We start from the raw sequence: 20,415 nt of genomic DNA on the forward strand, positions 1-20,415 counted from the left end.
AGACACTAACCAAAATTAAGAACTCAATAGATGGGGGCTGGGGTATGGCTCAGTGGAAGAGCACTCGCCTAGCATGCATGAGGCACTGGGTTCGATCCTCAGCACCATGTAAATATAAAATAAAGATATTGTGTCCACCTATAACTAAAAAATAAATATTAAAAAAACTCAATATATGGATTTAATAGAAATTAGAGCTAAAGAAAGAACTGATACAGTGGAATATAATTCAGAAGAAAATACACAGATAAACACAAAAAGACAAAAGGATAATAAGCATGAAAAGAGTACACATATGACATGATCTAGAGGATATGTCTAACTACATGTAATTACTGTCCCAGGAGGAAAAGAGAGAGGGAATGCAGAAGAGATAAGTCAAGAAATAATGATCAAGCATTCTCCAAAACTGAAGAGCTAACCTGTTACAACCCTACCAAAGAGAACAACAACAACTAATCCCAAGCAGGATAGATTCAAGGAAAACAACATCTTCACACTTCACAGTAACAAAGCTGAAAAGAAAGGTAAAGAGAAAATCTTTAAAGCAGCATAGGAGAGTTGGAAAAGAACAATAAATTCAAAAGTGCAGCAATAAGACTGACATGGCTGATTTCTGCACAGAAGCAATGGGAGCCAGAAATGATCCCCTCAAATTACTGAAAGAAATTAATTTGATAATATCCACTGAAAATATCCTTCAAAAGTAGAGGCCAGGTGGATAAAGTGGCCCATGCCTGTAATCCCAGTGGCTCAGGAGGCTGAGGCAGGAGGATTGCAAGTTCAAAGCCTGCCTCAGCAAAAGTGAGGTGCTAAGCAACTCAGTGGGACCCTGTCTCTAAATAAAATACAAATCAGGGATGGGGATGTGGCTCAGTGGTGGAATGCTCCTGAGTTCAATCCCTGATAACAAAAAAAAAAAAAAAAAAAAAAAGAAAGAAAGAAAGAAAAGAGAGAAAGAAAAAGTGGAGGAGGCCAGGGACTGCTGTTGCAGCTCAGCGGTAGAGCACTTAACAAGTATGTGAGAGACACTGGGTTTGATCTTCAGCACCACATAAAAATAAATAAATAAAATAAAGCTATTGTGTCCATCTACAACTAAAAAAATTTTTATTTTAAAAAGTGTACATGGGCTGGAGATGTGGCTCAAGCGGTAGCGCACTCACCTGGCATGCGCGGAGCACTGGGTTTGATCCTCAACACCACATAAAAATAAAATAAAATAAAGATGTTGTGTCCACCAAAAACTAAAAAATAAATATTAAAAAATTCTCTCTCTCTCTCTCTCTCTCTCTCTCTCTCTCTCTCTCTCTCTCTCTTTCTCTCTCTCTCTCTTTAAAAAAAAAAAGAGAGAGTACATGCGGGGGGGGCTGGGGTTGTGGCTCAGGGGTAGAGTGCTCACCTAGCATGTGCGAGGCCCTGGGTTCAATCCTCAGCACCACATAAAAATAAATAAAGGTATTGTGTCCAACTACAAGAAATAAATCTTAAAAAAAAAAAAGAGTACATGCATTGCCAGGAGAGGTGGTACATGCCTATAATCCCAGGGGCTGGGTCAGGAGGATCGCAAGTTCAAAGCCAGCCTCAGCAAAAGCAAGGGACTACGCAACACAGTGAGACCCTGTCTTTAAATAAATTACAAAATAGGGATGAAGATGTGGCTCAGTGGCTGAATGCTCTTGAGTTCAATCCCTGGTACCAAAAAAAAAAAAAAAAAAAAAACATGTATTAAAGTTTTGTTGTTATTTTGTTGTTTTTCTTTTAAAGTGGAAGCCAAGATGCTTTTGATAAAAAAAATTTTTTTTTAAAAAGAACCTTCAAAATATTTTTCCCCTTTTCACTAAGCAGCACCACCACCTACCTAGACACACAAGCCAGAAACCCAAATTCATCTTTAAATCCTGCAGTTCCTGCACCTTTAACCTCCCTCAAGTTGTCCATGCCCATTTGATTCTCCAAAATCTGTCTCATCACTAATAAGGCAATGCAAATTAAAGCAATAAATCATTTCTTACTCATGAGAGCAGGTAACCTTTAACAGTCTGACAAACACCAAGTGTTGATTAGAATGCTAAGAATGCTGGGAAATAAGAACACTACTCACCAGCTCCTAATAAGAAAGCAATCTGTCAGAATCTAGGAAAACTGAAAGCATGCCTAAAACCCATGACTGCAATTCTGGCAATATATTCTATAAACTCTCACACATTTGGAAAAGGAGATAATCCTGTGGAGTTCATCTCAGAATTGTTTGTAACATCAGTGTAAAATTAACATATAAACTGGCATAGTGATGTACACCTGTAATTCCTGGCCCCAAACTGCATGCCCCCAAATTTAAATTATATTAAGAACTAGTCTTCGGCAGGGTGCAGTGGTGCATGCCTGTAATCCCAGCAACTTGGGAGGCTGGGGAAGGAGGATCACAAATTCAAGGTCAGCCTGGGCAACTTAGGAAGACTCTAAGCAACTTAGCAAGGGCCTATCTCAAAAAAAAAAAAAAAAAAAAAAAGACTGGGGATGCAGCTCAGTGGTAAAGTACCCCTAGGTTCAATCCCCAGTACAAAAAAAAAAAAAAAAAAAAAAGCACATAAAAGTTCAACAAAGAGGGGCTGGGGCAGTGGCTCAGTGGTAGAGCACTTGCCTAGCATGTGTGAGGCACTGGGTTCGAGTTTCAGCACCACATACAAATAAATGAATAAAATAAAGGTCGATCAACATCTAAAAAAATATTTTTTAAAAAAAGTTCAACACAGGACAAGATTTATAAATGTGACAGCAGTTAAAGGAAAGGAACAAAGTCTATAGATCATTACACAGATAATCTCACATGCAAGCTAAAAAACTTTACATAGAGTATGATACCAGTTTTATAATTCTAAACAAACCAAAAAGAGACCTATATATCATTTATGGATAAACACACACACCCATCTTCAAAAGTATGAAAAATAAACCAGAGAGCCTCACAGCAAACCCATAATTGCTGCCACCAGGAAATATGAAAGGAAAGAAAAGAACAGGACCAGGGGTTGCTATACAATGTGACTTCAACTACATTCAGTATTTATTAAAAATATTTACTGAAGACCTACTATACATCCAGCATGCTTTAGGTCTTAGAGACTCAGCAGTAGATAAAAACAGAAAACATTCCTGCTTCATCTGAGGAGAGACAATTTAAAAATAAGAAAAATGTAATAGTAAGTGGTGATAAGTGCTAAGAAGAAAGATCAAGCTGGGAAAGGAAAAAGAGTGACGCTGGAGTGCTGTTTTAGAAAGCCTAGCTGAGGAAGACCTCTGTGCTAAGGAGACACTTGAGCAGAAACCGGACCAAGCAGGCAAGCACCACATAAGCAGAGTAAGGGGAAAGTATGCAGAGACCACAAGTGCAAGGGCACAGTGACAGGGGCACACCTGGCAAGTTCACACAGTGACAAGGAGACCAGTGAGAGTGACTGGAGTGGGAACGGGAGAAGTGGGATAGGAAATGTTGAGACAGCAGGGGAGAAAGGGTGGGAGGGAAGAGAAGGGGTAAGAGGTAGAAGAGCCCCCAAGGTAAGAATTTTTTAAACATATTTTTAAAGAATTTTTTTTAACAAAAAAAGGGAAGAAGATTTTTGTCAGACATATGAGGCCCACATGCCTCAAGTATTTACTACCTGGTTCTTTTACAAAAGAGTTGCAGCCCTGTGGTTTGGAGCAAACCAGTCATGATAGGAGGAGGAGGATAGGAGTCTAAATAAGATGAGGATGGGGCAGATCAGAAGAGTGATACGAGGAGGTTAAGGCCCAAGAGGTGGAGATATCACCACAGTTTTGGCCTGAGCAACTGAAAGAAGGACACTGCCATACACTGAGATGGAGGGTCATATCTGTAGTGCTTTATTTTATTAGAAGAAAGAAAGAAACCAGGAAGACTTAAACCAATGACATATAACTTTAACAGCTACTACACTAATTCTGAGTATTAGGAACTTGAGTGCTTGTCTATTATTTTTTAACTTTGGGGGTGTTGGGGGATTCTTTGGGGGGGGGGTTGTTTTGTTTTGATTTTGGTACTGGGGATTGAACCCAGGGATAATTAACCACTGAATCACATCCTCAGCCCTTTTTATTTTTCATTTTGAGAAAGAGTCTCACTAAGTTGTTTAGGGCCTCTCTAAGTTGCTGAGGCTGGTGTTGAACTTGCAATCCTCCTGCCTCAGCCTCCTGAATTGCTGGGATTACAGGCATGCACCAACCTGCCCATCCTGGATTTTTTTTTTTTTCCTTATTTCTAAGAGTTCTAAATCTGGTGTTTTTTTTTTTGTTTTGTTTTGTTTTAGTTTTTTTTTTTTTTCTTTTTAGTTGTTGATGGATCTTTATTTTATTTATTTATATGTGTGCTGAGACTCGAACCTAGTGCCTCACACATGCTAGGCAAGTGCCCTACCACTGAGTACAACCCCAGCCCTGGTATGTTTTTATATAGACTTGTTTTTTCATGTCCTTCCTTCCCTGCACTTCACCACTACCATCCTAACCCACACCCCTTTATAACTCTCACCTGAATCAAAGCAACAGCTTCCTCATTGGTGTCCCAAGTCCTACCTCCTCCTCCTCCAATCCTGAAGTCTAGAATATCCTTTTTAAAAAGGCTGGGTGGGGGGCTGGGGATGTAGTACCATCTGTGGTAGATGATTTGCCTAGTTTGCACAAAGTTCTGAGTTCAATCCCACCACAAATAAAGGCAGGGTGGAGTTTGAATTGCAGCTCCACCACTGTCTGAGAAATTTGCTTAGCTTCCCTATGTCTCCATTTTCCTATTTGTAAATGTTGGTAATAGTTGGAAGAGTAAATAAATTAAGATATGTAAAGCACACAGGAAAGAACCTGACAGCATTAAGTAAATATTAGCTAAAATTACTGAAACATAAATCTAATGTCATACCCCTGTTTAAAATCTTTCAGTAGCTTCATTCACTTAGAATTAAATCTGCATTCTTTATCTGACAGCCTGCCTAGCTCCCTCTTCACTCCCCTTTTAAGCCACACACTCAGGTCTGGGCAGCTCAGTGCCTTCCCTTCTGCTAGGCAACTATCCCTACAAGCTGCTGCAGAAGATTTCCTCAAAGAGGTTGTCCCTGGCCACATGCTTTCCTGAAACTTTGTCCACCCCATGCCCCACATCTACCCAACCCCTTGCCCTCAATCTTTTGATTTCCTTAAACACATTTAGCATAATTTGCAGTTATTTTATATACCTGTCTAGGGTTTTCCTTGTCCATCTCCCCATCTAAGCATAAGCTCCATCAACACAGGAAATTCATCGGCCTTATCCACCACTTATTCAGCACAGAGCTTGGCATTTGGTAGAAACCATATCAACATTTGAATAAATAAGTGACTATGGGGCTGGAGTTGTGGTTCAGCAGTAGAGCACTCACCTAGCATTTGCGAGGCCCTGAGTTTGATCCTCAGCACCACATAAAAATAAAATAAAGGTTTGTGTCCAATTATAACTAAAACAAAGTATTATTTTTTTAAAGTGACTAGGGCTGGGATTGTGGCTCAGCGGTAGAGCGCTTGCCTAGCACATGTGAGGCCCTGGGTTCGATTCTCAGCACCACATAAAAATAAATAAAACAAAATAAAGGTATAAAAAAAAAAGAGTATGCTCTAAACAAAATCTAAAAGGACATATCATGTCCACTTTTTAATCATTCAAAAGTATAGTGATAAGCCTATCAAAACTATTACAACATGCCATATATATGTGTATATATATATATACAAAGTTATTATTTATTTTTTAAAGTTCAGTGGCTTTTAGTTTCCTATGAACAGACTGAAAGTATAGGTTACATTTTGTTTTACATTTAATATAAATTAATTGTGTCGGGGCTGGGGATGTGGCTCAAGCGGTAGCGCGCTCGCCTGGCGTGCGTGCGGTCCGGGTTCGATCCTCAGCACCACATACAAACAAAGATGTTGTGTCCGCAGAAAACTAAGAAATAAATAAATATTAAAATTCAAAAAAAATATTAAAAAAAAAAATTAATTGTGTCATTTAAAATAAATACATAGGGCTGAGGTTGTGGCTCAATGGTAGAGTGCTCTCCTAGCACATGAGAGGCACTGGGTTCCATCCACAGCACAAAGGTATTGTGTCCATCTACAATTTGAAAAAAATATTTTTTAAAAAATAAAGGGCTGGACTGGGGTTGTAGCTCAGTGGTAAAGCGTTTGCCTCACATGTGTGAGGTACTGGGTTCAATCCTCAGCACCACATAAAAATAAAGATATTATGTCCATCTACAACTAAAAAAATATTTAAAAAAAATAAAAAATAAAAATAAATAAAGGTCTAGGGCTGGGGATGTGGCTCAAACAGTAGTGCGCTCGCCTGGCATGCGTGCGGCCCGGGTTCGATCCTCAGCACCACATACAAACAAAAATGTTGTGTCTGCCAAAAACTGAAAAATAAATATTAAAAATTTAAAAAAATTAAAAATATATGAATTTCCCTCTGGTCTCATTTTTAAATAAATAAATAAATAAATAAATAAATAAAGGTCTAGAATTGTAGCTCAGTGGTAGAGCACTTGCCTAGCATGGGTGAGGCCCTGGGTTCAATTCTCAGCACCACATATAAATAAATTAATGAAAAAAAAATCCATAAACAATTTTTAAAATATTTTTAAAAAATTGGGCTGGGATATAGCTCAGTGGCAAAGCGTCTGCCTTGCATTCGAAAGCCCTGGGTTCGACCCCCAGTTCCAAAAAAGACAAAAAAAAGAACCCCACCAAAAAAAATAAATAAATAAGATTAAAAATAATAATAATAATAAAATAAAATAAAATAAATACATAAATTCCCTCGGCTGGAGGCAGGAGGTTGGGGTAGGTTAATAGTAAAGCTCTTGCCTAGCAAGTAATAATAATAATAATAAAATAAAATAAATACATAAATTCCCTCCCGGCTGGAGGCGGGAGGTTGGGGTAGGTTAATAGTAAAGCTCTTGCCTAGCAAGTACAAAGTTCTGGGTTTGTACGCCACACCCAAAAAAAAAAAAAAGGCAAGACGGTTCTTATCAGTATACTATACTATTTGTCCATAAAAATTATTTTCTAATTTTAGAAAGTGAAGATAGACAAAACTTTTGTAATGTCAAGAAATAAAAAGGCATATAGTGAAAAGTTTCCTCTTCACTTATCTTCCCCATCACCTCCCCAAATAGGTAGCCACTGTTGTTAGTTCCTTGTAATTTTCATGTGTATTTTGGAGCTCTTTCTGTATCAATTCACAAAGAGCTTCCTGATCCTTTCTACAATTTCACAATTTCATTCACCATCTGGGCATGTTGTTATTTATCTAATCAGTTTTCTGCTGATGAACAAAGCAATGAATACTTTTTTTGCCTATATTAGCTCACACATGGACATATGTATCTGCAGGCTTGAATTCCTAAAACTGGCACTGCTGGGTCAAAGGATTTCTATATTTGTGATACACCCCCAACAGAGCCCAGGGGTAGCTCTACCACTGAGCTACACCCCAAGCCCTGCTACACTTGTAATTTTATACTGACCAACGTCCTATATATATTGGGGTCCACCCAGAGAAATAGCCATCTCTTTAAGGGTCTGAAACTGAGGGAATTTAATATAAGGAGTTGGTTACTTATGTGATGGAAAACAGAAGTAAAACAAGAAACAGTAAGACAGCCTGGAGATTAGCAAGAGCAAGAAGATGCTCCCACCTCTTGGTTGCAGAGTAGACAGGAAGAGGTATTTCCAAAGCTCAGGTGCTGGGGCCAAAAGGACAAGGCAGTTGCAGAGACACTGTCTGAGGCAGTAGGAGGGGGAGAGTAACAAAACCACCTGGTTTCCCTCTTCCTCCTGCCATACAATCTCCCACCAGTGGCTCCCACTGGCCAAATCCAGGTGGAGGGCAGGTGACCAAGGACCGGGGAAATGCTGCCTGTGGAGGTGAATCCCTCTGCAGGGGGAAAAGGCAAGAAATGGATTTAAGCCAATAGGACACAGGGTATATTGAGCCTCCCTGAGACCCATGACTAATTTATACTCCTACCAGTAAATGCTGAGACAGTCTTGCCAACATTCTGCTTTCAAACTTGGGGGTTATCACTTGTCTGACATATGAAAGACAGAATCTCAATCTAATCTTAATTTATATTTATTTTATTTTGAGTGAGGCTGAGTGTCACTTTGAGCCAGACTTAATCCTCACCTATACTGATGGGAATAAGTGGAGACAGGAAGGGGAACCAATTTAACTTAATACACCTCATTTGCCATGGACAATCCATTCAGGAACATCAATCAGACAAATGATGGCAAGGTGCCAAACTAGCCAGTCACCTTCCAAGTAGAGACATATCCAAAAAAACTGTTGAAAAGAGAAAGGCAACAAGTGCCAAAAGAATTACAAATACCTTAACTACACTCTGCACACATTTTAAGAAACAATGTGTTCTTGTAATCTTGTACCCCCAACTGGCTCCTCCTTGTAACTGCCTTCCAGCCATTCATGCCGCCATCCTCTCCTTATCTTGCATCGAAAGAACAAAGAATTACATCCTGAACAAAAAGTTATATTATAAAAGCAGCAAGTGAGAATCAACTTTTAAATAAAATTTTAAAGTACCCAACCAAAACATTAATAAAAAAGATCTTTTAAATAATCTTTGGCCTCTGTCATAACTACTGTATGAATAGATCATTTACCTCATCTAAACAAGCTGAAACTGACTCCCCAGACACAGTTCAAAGTTCTTTCCTACACTCTAAAGATATACCAAAAAATGTTATGCTTTACAATCAACTGGCAACTGAAATTGTTCTCTTTCAAAAGGCTGAACTTCATTTTTTTTCCTTTTTCTTTCTTTCTTAATAGTGCTGAGGATTAGAACCCGGCCTTGTGAATGTGAGGCAAGCACTCTATCAACTGAGCTATATCCCCAGCCCTTGAACTTCATTTTTTAAAACATGAATTTTAAAGCAAAACTTTTTTTTAATCTGGGCTGGGGTTATGGCTCAGAGGTGGAGTGCTCGCCTGGCATGTGTGTGTGAGGCACTGGGTTCAATCCTCAGTACCACATAAAGTACAGTGAGGATACTATGCTCACCTATAACTAAAAAATAAATATTAAAAAAAAAACTTTTTTTAATCTAAGTGATGTTAACTGTACAGAACTATAAAAAGGTGTGTTAACTTCAAAACCTCCAACAATCAACAGTACATCAAGTTTATACAACAAGCACTAAAAATGACTCATATTTCAAAACTGTGAAAGATTTTTATTTGATTCAAAATTACTTATTCTTCAATTGCCAAACATATTCTTAAATGTCTTTCACAATTCAAGGAAGAAAGATTTTGATAAACCAAACCAATAAAGGTTAAAAGTTTGGCAGCACCTAGCATGCTGCCTGGCATTTTAGTAGACAATAAATATCTGTTCATTGTTCAATGCTCCAGTGAGATGAGTTAAATCATCCTGTACATGTAAAACATCTGCATGCCTTTTATAAACTGAGTTTCTTTTTCAAATTTGAAAGTAACACACACTTTTTTCCATAAACCTGGAAAATGTAAAAACTAAAAAAATAAAACATATTATTACCAGTTTTTTCATTGTTTAGACTAGGATGTAAAGCTGCTTATGTTTAATGGCTGAAAATGTTTCCCTCACAAACTTCCCAAATTTAACTCACCATTCTACTATTGAACATTACTGTTTCCAATTTTTTACAATTATAGTGTAATACATACTGTCACACATCATATATATTTTTGAATTTCAAGGTTGTTTCTCTGTGACACTTCCCAAAAGAGATATTAATAACCCAAAGATAGTTTTAAGCCTTACTGATACCTAATATCATCCTTTGTTATGGTTCTGGAGAGCTATAAATAGCTGCAGCACACTGGCCCCCCCCTTTTTTATTCTTTATACCTGCTTTTTACCTTCAAGTGTTCCTCATTTCTTTAGTCAGAGTCAGAAGCACTTTCCAAACAGAATCGCCAAGCCAGCTACCTCCTTGACTCTAATGTCAAATGTTCAAATATTACAGTTGTTTGTCTTATTTTATTATAAGGGGAAAACTGCTATGCCAAATTGTGCTGGGCAAAAAGCAGGGCATCCAGGGAATCCATTACTTAGGATCCGGTGTCTCCAGACGAACAGCCAGGCTGTAGGAGGGTTTGCAACTGGGCTCCTTCTTTACACAGCATTCTCCTTCATAAACAACACACCCACTCGGTGCCACAGTGCTACCCCTGGCTTTAACTATGAGAACTGAACTTGCCAAATGCCATGACTGGTGCCAACTTCCCACCAGTCCTGCCGCACCGCTTCTTTCAGCAAAAATGATTTCCTTCTGAGCAGCACTTGCATTCTAGAAGGCACCTTGATTAACCACTTCATCCGGAACCCTTCAATACTGCTGATTCTTACAGGCAGCTGCTCCGGCAGCCTGTAATTAAGATTTTTCTAAACACTCCCTTATTACACGGGGTTCTGATGATTCGGTCTGTCAGCAAAAAGGAGATCGTTAGCCAAAGGATAGAGCGCCTCAACTTGGGGTGTTCCTGTAAAAAAATATGGGCATTAACCCTTTGCTTTCCAAATCAATGGACCCACTCCCCATACAGGGAGGCACGTTACTCAGTTTTGAAACCTAATTCACAGCATGACACGACAGTAATTTGTATTCCACTAAATAATTGACAACAAACACGACCCTTCCTGCAAGAGGACGCGGAATGTCGGACACACAACCAGGGCCACGCAGGGCACTGGCACGACCCACTTCGGAAAGGTGTCTTCCGCACCTGATCTCGGGGCTCCCCTCCGCTGCTGGCTGGGCTCCTGTCGCCCACCCTCCGCAACACCGACTCGTTTTTCTGCTTACTCTGTAACCTTTGCTCTTTCATAAAATGCGTGCCCAGACCTGGACTGGAGCTGCCCCCGTCCTCGCCTAAGCAATTTCCCAGAGACCACTCCGGATCTAAAGCCAGGAAAACGGTCCCGATTTCCAACCTCCCCCCATCCCTGCTGGACCCCGGAGGAGCCCCGAGAAAAAACTTTCCCCTCCCGGGTTCCCACCCGCTCGCCCGCTCCCACCACCTGAGAAGAGCTGCTGCCTGGGGTCGTCCAACACCTCTCCGGAGGGCGTGGACGCCCTTGGCGACAACACGCGAGGAAGGTCGCCCCGCAAGGTCCCCGCCCCACCAGGGCGACCCCCACCCCTCCGCGAGACCCCGGCCGTGGCGACCCGCCTCACACCCGGACCCTCCCGTGCGCTGGCCGGCAACCCCTCCGCGGCCCGCCCCTCCCCGGGGCCGAGCCCCCGCCTCGCCCCGTGTCCGCGCGCCTCAGGCCTCCGCGGTCACCAGCCCGCAGCGACGCCGCCCGGACGCGTCTCCTCAGGCGACCCCGGCCCCAGGCCGCCGGCTGGCCGGCCACACCTCCGACACTCACCGCCGCCGCCCTCGCCGCAGCCGTCTTCGTCCATCTTGAGGCCACTCCCGCGGTCGGCGAGCCCGGGGCGGGCGGGCTAGGAGCCGGGGCGGGGGGCGCCGCAGAGCGAGCGCTTGGGTGGACGGGCGGCTCCACAGCGCGCGGCCCGGGTCGCGGCCGGGCCTCCTCCGGCCGGGCGGGGCTCACCGCTCGGCGCGCCGTCACGTGACGGAGGCCCCGCCCCCCCTGTGGCGGTGGGCGGGGTCCGCGGTGGCTGCCCCGCCCGCGGGAACACGCCCGGCCCGGCGGCTTCTGCGGTGGCAGAGACCTGAGACCCTCAAGCTCAGGCCCCCAGAGCGCGGCTCGAGACCCCTCACCCCTGCCCTCCAGCAGCCTGAACAGGAACGGAGGGTCCGAGACGTGGGGACGTCCCACTCTACGAAACCCGGTGGCCGGGTGTCTAACTCGCACGTGCACTCCGGGGGCGAAAAAAGATCTAGGAATGAAAGCACTGAGAAGTCAGACCTTGCCCCTCCTGCCCTAGGACCTGTCCTGGAACTGATGACAGCCTTTCAGCTTTTTGAAATATAATGAAACCTCTCCTTTTTCTGACCATGGGTGCATCTTTAAATTAACAAAGTGCAAGGCATATAAATGAATGTTGTCCTGAGGTAGGAACCGAATCCCAATCCAGCACACCTGGGGTGCAGCCCTCAGAGGACTTTAATAGGGGTTGGCCAGACTGGCGTCAGATGCCCTTGGAGTTTAGCGCCAGTCTCCCTTGGATTGCTGCCAGCCGCCGGGATTTATGATGCAGAAGGAGCTCTGAATTCAATTTCACGTGGGCACAGCCAGGAGCTGGGCGGAAGGCTTAGCTCCCCCCTATTCCAAATCTATGGATTGTCTTTCTCTGATATCTCGTTTCCAGTAATTCTTCTTGAAACATTGAATGTGGGCCATTCCAAGCCTTCTGCTAGAACAAAATTGCATTAAAGAAAAGCAAACATTGTAATGGAGGAGATAGTTCATCTCTAATAGAATTTTCCAGCAACTGTTTTATATTTACAAATTGCCCATTGAATCAAAAGATCCTTCTGCCATCATCTATCAAAGCAGACAGTTTTCAACCTTTTTGTTCAAAGTCATGGGATGATTCCAAAGAGTTCAATTTCCTAATAACCTCAAGAATTAAACACCCAGCATTCTGGTGCGTCCTAAACTGTAGGGACACTTCTGGGTGTAGATAAAATGTTTGGCAGTTTGTGTGACAAAGATGCAACAGGAAAAGGATCTGGGAGTCAGGAGATATATGTCCAAGTCCCAACCCACAGATGTGGCTTCCTGATCTTGTTCCTGTCAGCTTTGTTATCTAGAGATAAGAGCATCATTACTGAGGGGAAAAAAAAAAAAAAGACAGCATACTTTGAACTTGATAATGTGCTATGTAGAGCTTTGAACTCAAAGATATTATCAATTATAAATGCTTTTCAATGTCAATTCCTAATTCTTTGGTCTCCTTAAAGTGTGATCTATAGGTACTTCTCTCCAAGTTTGAATCCCAAAATTGTGATCTCCATCTAATCTAATTTCCATATGAAACACAACCCAATTATTTGTAAGCAGAATATATCATCCCACAGGTTATCCTGTGCTCCCATTCCAACAAATCCTGCAAAAGTGTTGGGAGAAATCGGGCACAGCAGTGCATGCCTATAATGCCAGATACTGGGAAGACTGAGGCCAGTCTCAGCAACTTAGCAACACCCTGTCTCAAAATTAAATAAATAAACAAAACAGCTAGGGATGTACTCAATGGAAAAGTACTCTGGGTTCAATTTCCAGTATCAGAACAAAAAAAAAAAATGGTCCTGGAAGAATAAAGGCTTAGGGTGTCTTTTCTACACTTTACTGGGGAAATTGGAAGACTTTAAAACCTTCACAACGCAAAGGAATCAATATTTCAGAGAAAAATTAGCTTTTTTAAAAAAGAGGTGATTTCTGGTGTTTCTTGAATTCTACTGTTAGCAGTTATCTGCTTACATTAATGTTACTCTTACATGCAAGAACATTAAGTATTCTAGTTATCCACTAAGATAGGCACTCAATTATTAGCAGTTTGCTCAGATGATGAAAGTCATATAAGTGAATTTGCAAGGAAACTAATTTGTGCAGCAGACTTTGCTCCAAGATAATAATATTAAACCCAGCTATTACATTGTTGCTGTCACTCAGCCAGACAATAAAGATTTAGATACCTCCTGCATTCATCTCTGTTCTAGGTGCTGGGAATACAGTGAAGTCCCTGTCTTCCTGGGACTGATGGCCTAAAAGCCATTAAGCAAGTAATTATACAAATAATTATTTAATTGTAATTTCAATGCCCTATCCTATTTATAGATGTTCTCAGTTTTTGCTGTTTCATGTGTACTAACTTTGCAACCTTTAAACTCCTTCAGAATAGAGACTGTAATCTGTATTCTGTCTCCACTCTCCATTGCCAGGTGTGGCCATGTAAAAAATCGAGAAAACAACAGTATTTGGTAGATGAATAGGACCATGAAACGTGGAAGACCTTCTGAAAACATGTTGAAACCCATTTATGAGCCTTTTGACCATTGCAGAAATAGTTTACAAAGTCAAGAATGTGCACATTCCGGAAAGGTCAGGACTTCTTTGTATATCCTTCTCCATCCTGCTAGTGGAAATCTGTGAAATCAGACACAAGTGTCCTCTTGCTGTTCTAAGAATCACAAGAGTCAAAACCCTGCCAAGACTCTTTTTGCTTGTCCAGAAAGAGTCTTCCCACACTGCTTGAGCTGTGGATGCTTCCAGTTCCTGCATAAGAGCAGTTCCCATCTCCTCTGATAACCTCTGATAGTCAAGAAATGCAGACATGGTGGTGACTGTCCGTAGATGGGGACCTTGGCTAATCCCTTACATCTGGTTAAGGGTCTGGTCCATTCCAAGGAAGGCACATAGCATAGCCAGTTCACTGTCAGCTGATGGTCACGAAAGAAAAGTAATGTTTTCTAAAATCTAATTTCGTCTAGGAATGGAGATGATCTTGAACAGATTAACATGCTCCACTCTGCCCAAGCAAACAACAGGAGTCCATGTGTCAAGTCACATCCTCATTAAATTTTCAAAAACCCAGACAACCCGTTCTGTCTCTCTTCCCAATCGTTCAGTGCTGTCCACCTGGTCTTATTAAATCCCCACTGGAATCCACACAAATGACACCAGTTCCCGGGCCTCACGTTAATTCAAAGCTCAATTCCTTTCAGATTGATTTGTAATTTGCATTTTTGCAAGAACAACAGCAGTCCAATTTCTCTTTCGTGGTAAACTTAGGAAAAAAATAGTCTGGCCCCTATTTTGAGCTATTTGTTCTTGGAAGAAAGACAGTGTACCATTCAAGGCATCATCAATATTAAGAGTTATTGTATGCAAGTTGTCTTCTACAGTACTAAAAAAGCTGTGTTATTTTTTATCTATTTCTTCATTTTTATAGTTTGTCCCTGACCTACTAAAAAATAAAAAAAAGTTAATTTCAAAAATGAAGTTGGTCAGAGTTTGCTGTATACAGCTTAAAATCATCAAGAGAATCTATCCTGGGGTGTAAAGTGTACTATCGTTCAGGCAATTAAAGAAAAATAGTAAAATGACAAATATAAGAACATAGAACATCTGTCTGGGACCATGGTCCCCTACATGGGATGTGCTCCTTGCCTTCAAGTCAGTGACAGACCACTGGTCATAGAGCACTATGATTTGGAAAGCCTAACTACACCAAAGTGAATGTGACTTGTAAGATGGCAAAAGCTAGTCACAAGTTCTGACCATTCAGTGACTTTGTAAAATAGTCACATAACACCCAATAACTGACTTTGGGTTCCAGCCACGATGCATCACCAAGTGCCACCACTGATATCTGATAACCCAGACTGTCAAGATAGAGAACTGGGCACTTCTGTTTCTTGGCTGTGTGACCTTGGGCAAATTGTTCACCTCTCTACGTCCTGGTTTCTGTGAAATGGAACCAACAACAAACCCTGGTGCATAAGGTTTCTATGAGAACTAGATGCTATGGTACACAAATAGTGCATAGTACCTAGCAAGCATTCAGTGAATAAATTGTTATGATAGATGTACAGTTGCCCTACCTGGTCATTCACAAATCAGATCACTTGTCAGGATCACTTGTCAGGAAGAAAGGAGGCAAAGCCAAATTTCTAAGGACTTCTTTCTTTTTTTAATATTTATTTTTTAAGTGTAGATGGACACAACACAATGCCTTTATTTTTATGTGGTGCTGAGGATCAAACCTAGGTCCCTCCCGTGCTAGGCGAGCACTCTACCAATGAGCCACAATCCCAGCCCTTTTTAATATTTTATTTAGAGACAAGTTTTCTCTGAGTTGCTTAGGGCCTTGCTAAGTTGCTGAGGCTGGCTTGAACTACCGATCCTTCTGCCTCAGCCTCCTGAGCTGCTGGGATTATACAGGTGTACACCACCATGCCCTGCCAGGGATCCCTACTTTCACTGCCAACTTCCAGTTGCTTTTTCACTCCAAGCTTACGTTCTGGAATCCAACCTACCTTGCTCTATGCTCTCAGCTTATAAAGTGTTCAACACTTTTTTGGGGGGGTAGAGGGGCACTTGAGACTGAACCCAGGGGCACTCTACCACTAAGCTATGTCCCCAACCCTTTTTATTTTGAGACAGGATCTCACTAAGTTGCTGAGGCTGACTTTGAACTTGCGATGCCCTTGCCTCAGCCTTCCAAGCTGCTGGGATTACCAGCATGTGCCACTGCGCCCAGCTCAACAGTTCTTATTCATCGGTCCACTAAACAACTGTATTCTTAGTGGGAGTGGTGGTGCTCACCTGTAAACCCAGTGACTCAAGGAGGCTGAGGCAGGATTGCAAGTTGGAGGCCAGCCTGGGCAACTTAGCAAGACCCTATCTCAAAATAAAAAATAAAAAGGGCTGGGAATATAGCTCAGAGGTAGAATTCCCCTGGGTTCTATCCTCAGGAAAGAAAGAAAGAAAGAGAAAGAGAGACAGAAAGAGAGAGAGAGAGAGAGAGAGAGAGAGAGAGAGAGAGAGAGAGAGAGAACGAACTGGGTTCTTAGGGTCATAGTCGCACCTGTGCATTGCAGTAAGGGAATTTGGGGACCCTGTGTCCTCTCCTTTTACTCATACAAACTGCTTCTTAGAGCATAGCCACCACACTGGGAACCTGGAAATTCAACAGGAGCCATCATCAGTCAGTGACTTTAAATCATGTACAGGGCAGACCTCAGCACCCAGAGTCACTGTGAGGGCCCTGTGGACTCCTTGAACGGGCAAGACTCCTTTCTTAGGGAAAAAAAGAGGAGTGGGATCTACTGTACACACACACTCAGATACTTCTCCCTCATATATAATCTCATAAATTTATTTTAAGAGCTCTACTTTTGTTTTTTAAGCAAATACATTGTTAGCAATTAATAAATGTGATTGAAGTTTATCACTGAAGTTTATTGAGGACCCCTATTTCCTTGGTGTCAAAACAGGGAATGATTGCATTTCTTTCAGTTTAGCTGCTCAATGACACAATGTTAAATCTCTTTCTTCTTTAGCAACATAGTGTGGGCAGATTCCAGAACTTCCTGATTGCTTACATTGTTAAAAATAATGTCTTGGGGTGGGGGAGGTGTGTGGCTCACTAGTAGAACACATATTTAGCATGATGGAGGCCTGGGTTCAATCTCAGGACAAAAAAAAAAAAAGTAACAATAATGTCATTTACCACAACCCTTGATTCTTGATTCCAGAAAGATGAAGTAGGAGTAGTCTTCCCTGTTTCTCCCATTAAGTATAACTGACATCTCTGAACATTGATATGAAACAAACAGAAGATTGAAAGGTGGGATAAGAAGGCAGATAGGCTAGGGATATGGGACACACCGGTTGACCCAGTAGTAAATTCCCTGATTTTCTTTCTTCTTCAACTATCCTAGAGTGGATGCTGGAAAAGCCAGAAATTTAGAAATCCATAAAAACTGGTACAAAAAAAAAAAAGCCTCAACAGAAAAAAAAAAAAAAGGCTACTCTGTCCAGCCAAAAAGATCAGGAAAGGCATTGCCTAGTAGGATAGAGAACTTTCGACAATAACCCTCTACCCCAACCCACCCAGCCCCACCAACATCAGCAAAAGGCTGAGCTGGGAGTCTGAACCTTCACCCTCCCAAGGCTGAGAGCAGACATCCCTAACCCAGTGGAATCAGAAAAGGCCAAGAGGGACAGAGACTTCATTCTAGCCAGGTACTAAGGAGGTCCCTGTCCTTCCCACACTGGGGTGATGTTAGATGGGCACTTGGTGAAAATCAGTACTTTGACACCCTCCCTTTTAACAAGGCCACCCCGCCCCATGTATCAGTGGAGGCCCCGAGGAGCAGTAAGGAACACTGCTCCTTCTCACCCTATGGTATCAGGGCAGCCCTAGGAGGAACATGAACTTCCTCCTCCACTCAGCAGAAATGAAGTGTTCCTTCCCCAACATGCCAGGAGGTCAACAGAGGCCAAGTGGAAAAGCTGGACTTCTACCCCAAGCTCCCAGGGATAAGATGTCCCCGCTTTCTTTGTTGCTGGTGACATAATGGTTATATAAGACCCAGAGTCTCATACTATCAAAAATTCTAGGATACATGGAAAACCTCATCATATCAAGAACCAGAAAGATCCCAGGTTGAATGAGAAAAGACAATCAACAATGCCAATACCAATACAGAGGTGTTAGAATTACCTGTATCAAATTCTAAACTAGTCATTAGAAAAACATCCAATAAGCAATTAGGAATGCCATTGAAAGGAGTGAAAAAAAATAGAAAGTCCAGCAAAGAAACAGAATAGATATGACTGTGTACCATGCCACACGCCTATGATCCCGGCTACTCTGAAGGCAGAGGCAACAGAATTGCAAATTTAAGGCCAGCCTACGCAATTTATCCTGTCTCAAAAATTTGAAAAGGGCATGAGGGCATTAGGAATGTAGCTCAGTGGTAGAGCACTGGCATGTGCCAGACCCCCCCCACCAAAAAAAAAAAACTTAAAAAGAAATTTAATGGATGGACTCACAGCAGAATAGAAGAAACAAAGAATCAATGAACTTCAAGAGAGAGCAACAGAAATTCTCCAATCTGAACAAAGGAAAGAAAGCAGGCTGAAACAACAACAATAACAACAAAAACAGAATTTCAGAGTCAGGTGGGAGTATAACAAAAATCTAAGATTTATTATGGGCGGGGTAGGGGGATTCCAGAAAGAGAGGAAAAAGAAAGCAAAGCTGAAAAAAAAAATATTTGAAGAAATAATGGCTGAAAACTTGCTGCCTTTGAAAAAAGAGATAAATAAATAATTTCAAAAACCATAAGCCTTGGGCTGGGGATATAGCTCAGATGATAGAGTGCTGGTCTCACATGCACAAGGTCCTAGGTTCAATCCCCAGCACCAAAAAAAAAAAACAAAAAAAAAAACTACAAATCTACAGATTCAAGAAGCTGCAAATCCCAAGAAGGATAAATCCAAAGTAGTCCAATGCAAAACACATCTCTAAAAATAAAGAGAAGGGAAGGATCTTAAAAGCGGAGAGAGCAAAACAATATCTATGTATATTTCACAAATGGTTTTGACATGGGCATTTTACTATGTTCCCCAGGCTGGCCTCAAGCTCCTGATCCTCCTGCCTCAGTCTCCCAAGTAATTGGAATTATAGGCATGTGTCACCACACCCAGATGTTATGCATATTTCAACTCAACAAAATTATTTTTTAAAAGCTGTCCTTAAGGTAAGCACAGTGGTGCATGCTTATAATTCCAGCAATTTAGGAGGCAGAGGCAGGAGTATCAAAAATTGGAGGCCAGCCTGGGCAACTCAGCAAGACCCTATCTCAAAACAAAAATAAAAATAAAAGGGCCTGGGATGTAGCTCAGCAGTAGAGCATCCCTGGGTTCGAACCTCAGTCCTGCAAAAAAAAAAAGTATAATAATTAATTATTTAAAAATAATTATTTAAAATAAAAGCTTGTTCTTTGAAAAAAATTGGTGAAATCAACAAACTTCTAGCAAGATTGACAAAAAAAAAAAAAGAGAGAGAAGACATAAATTACCAATATTAGGTCTGGGGATGTAGCTCAGTGGTAGAGTGTTTGCCTAGCATGTTTGAGACACTGATTTCAATTGCCAGCATCACACACACACAGAGAGAGAGAGAGAGAGAGAGAGAGAGAGGATAGTGAGGGCATGCATATTATGAATAACTCCATGTTTATAAATTTAACAGTGTAGATTAAATGAACTCATTCTTCAAGGAGCAAAATTTACCACAATTCATCCAAAATGAAATAGACCAGTTGAATGGAATTTCTACATATTAGCATTGAACACATGGAAATTTGAAATTAAAAAGACAATACAATGCAAAATACCTTAAAGAATTATATGAGTACTAGCCAGGTGAGATGGTCCTGTGCCCATAAGCCAAGTGACTTGGGAGGCTGAGGCAGGAGTATCCTAAGTGCAAGACTAGTCTTAACAACTCAGTGAGGCCCTAAACAACTTAGGGAGACTCTGTCTCAAAATAAAAAATAAAAAGGGCTAGGGATGTGGCTCAGTGGTAGAGTGCCCCTGGGTTTGATCTCCAGTACCAAACAAAAAAAGAAAGAAAGAAAGAGGATCCTTCAGGCATTGGTGTGGTTGGAATGTAAAATGATACAGCCACTCTGAAAAATAATCCTGCAGTTTCTTTACAAACGAGACATATACTTACCACACAAGTCAGAAATCACACTTTTGGACATTTTATCAGAATAATGAAAACATGCTCATTGCAGTTTATTTTATTTTTTAAATATTTTTTAGTTGGAGATAGACACAATACCTTTATTTACTTATTATGTGG

The 20,415-nt window shown here is 41.4% G+C and overlaps 2 protein-coding genes across 7 annotated transcripts in view; both read right to left on the reverse strand.

The window, feature by feature from the left end:
• Positions 1-11,644, reverse strand: part of Cyth3 (cytohesin 3) — a 91,505-nt gene extending 79,861 nt beyond the window's left edge. The window contains exons 1-4 of one of the 6 annotated variants that reach the window (XM_058582447.1): positions 11,493-11,610; positions 9,977-10,600; positions 8,442-8,557; positions 7,867-7,984 (exon numbers count right to left, since the gene is read on the reverse strand). In XM_058582447.1, coding sequence (XP_058438430.1) covers positions 7,867-7,984; positions 8,442-8,534 — 211 coding nt within the window. In that variant the 5' untranslated portion in view covers positions 8,535-8,557; positions 9,977-10,600; positions 11,493-11,610. Of the gene's footprint in view, positions 1-7,866; positions 7,985-8,441; positions 9,934-9,976; positions 11,019-11,492 lie in introns of those variants that run through there. The other 5 variants (XM_058582449.1, XM_058582446.1, XM_058582448.1 and 2 more) reach the window with 5 other exon arrangements.
• Positions 1-20,415, reverse strand: part of LOC124098810 (small integral membrane protein 10-like protein 2A) — a 130,521-nt gene that overhangs the window by 56,592 nt on the left and 53,514 nt on the right. The window lies entirely within an intron of this gene.

The sequence above is a fragment of the Marmota monax genome, unplaced genomic scaffold, assembly GCF_021218885.2.
Source record: "Marmota monax isolate L192 unplaced genomic scaffold, Marmota_monax_Labrador192_F-V1.1 WCK01_AAM20220418_F8-fsc00148, whole genome shotgun sequence".
In the NCBI taxonomy this organism is placed as follows: domain Eukaryota; kingdom Metazoa; phylum Chordata; class Mammalia; order Rodentia; family Sciuridae; genus Marmota; species Marmota monax.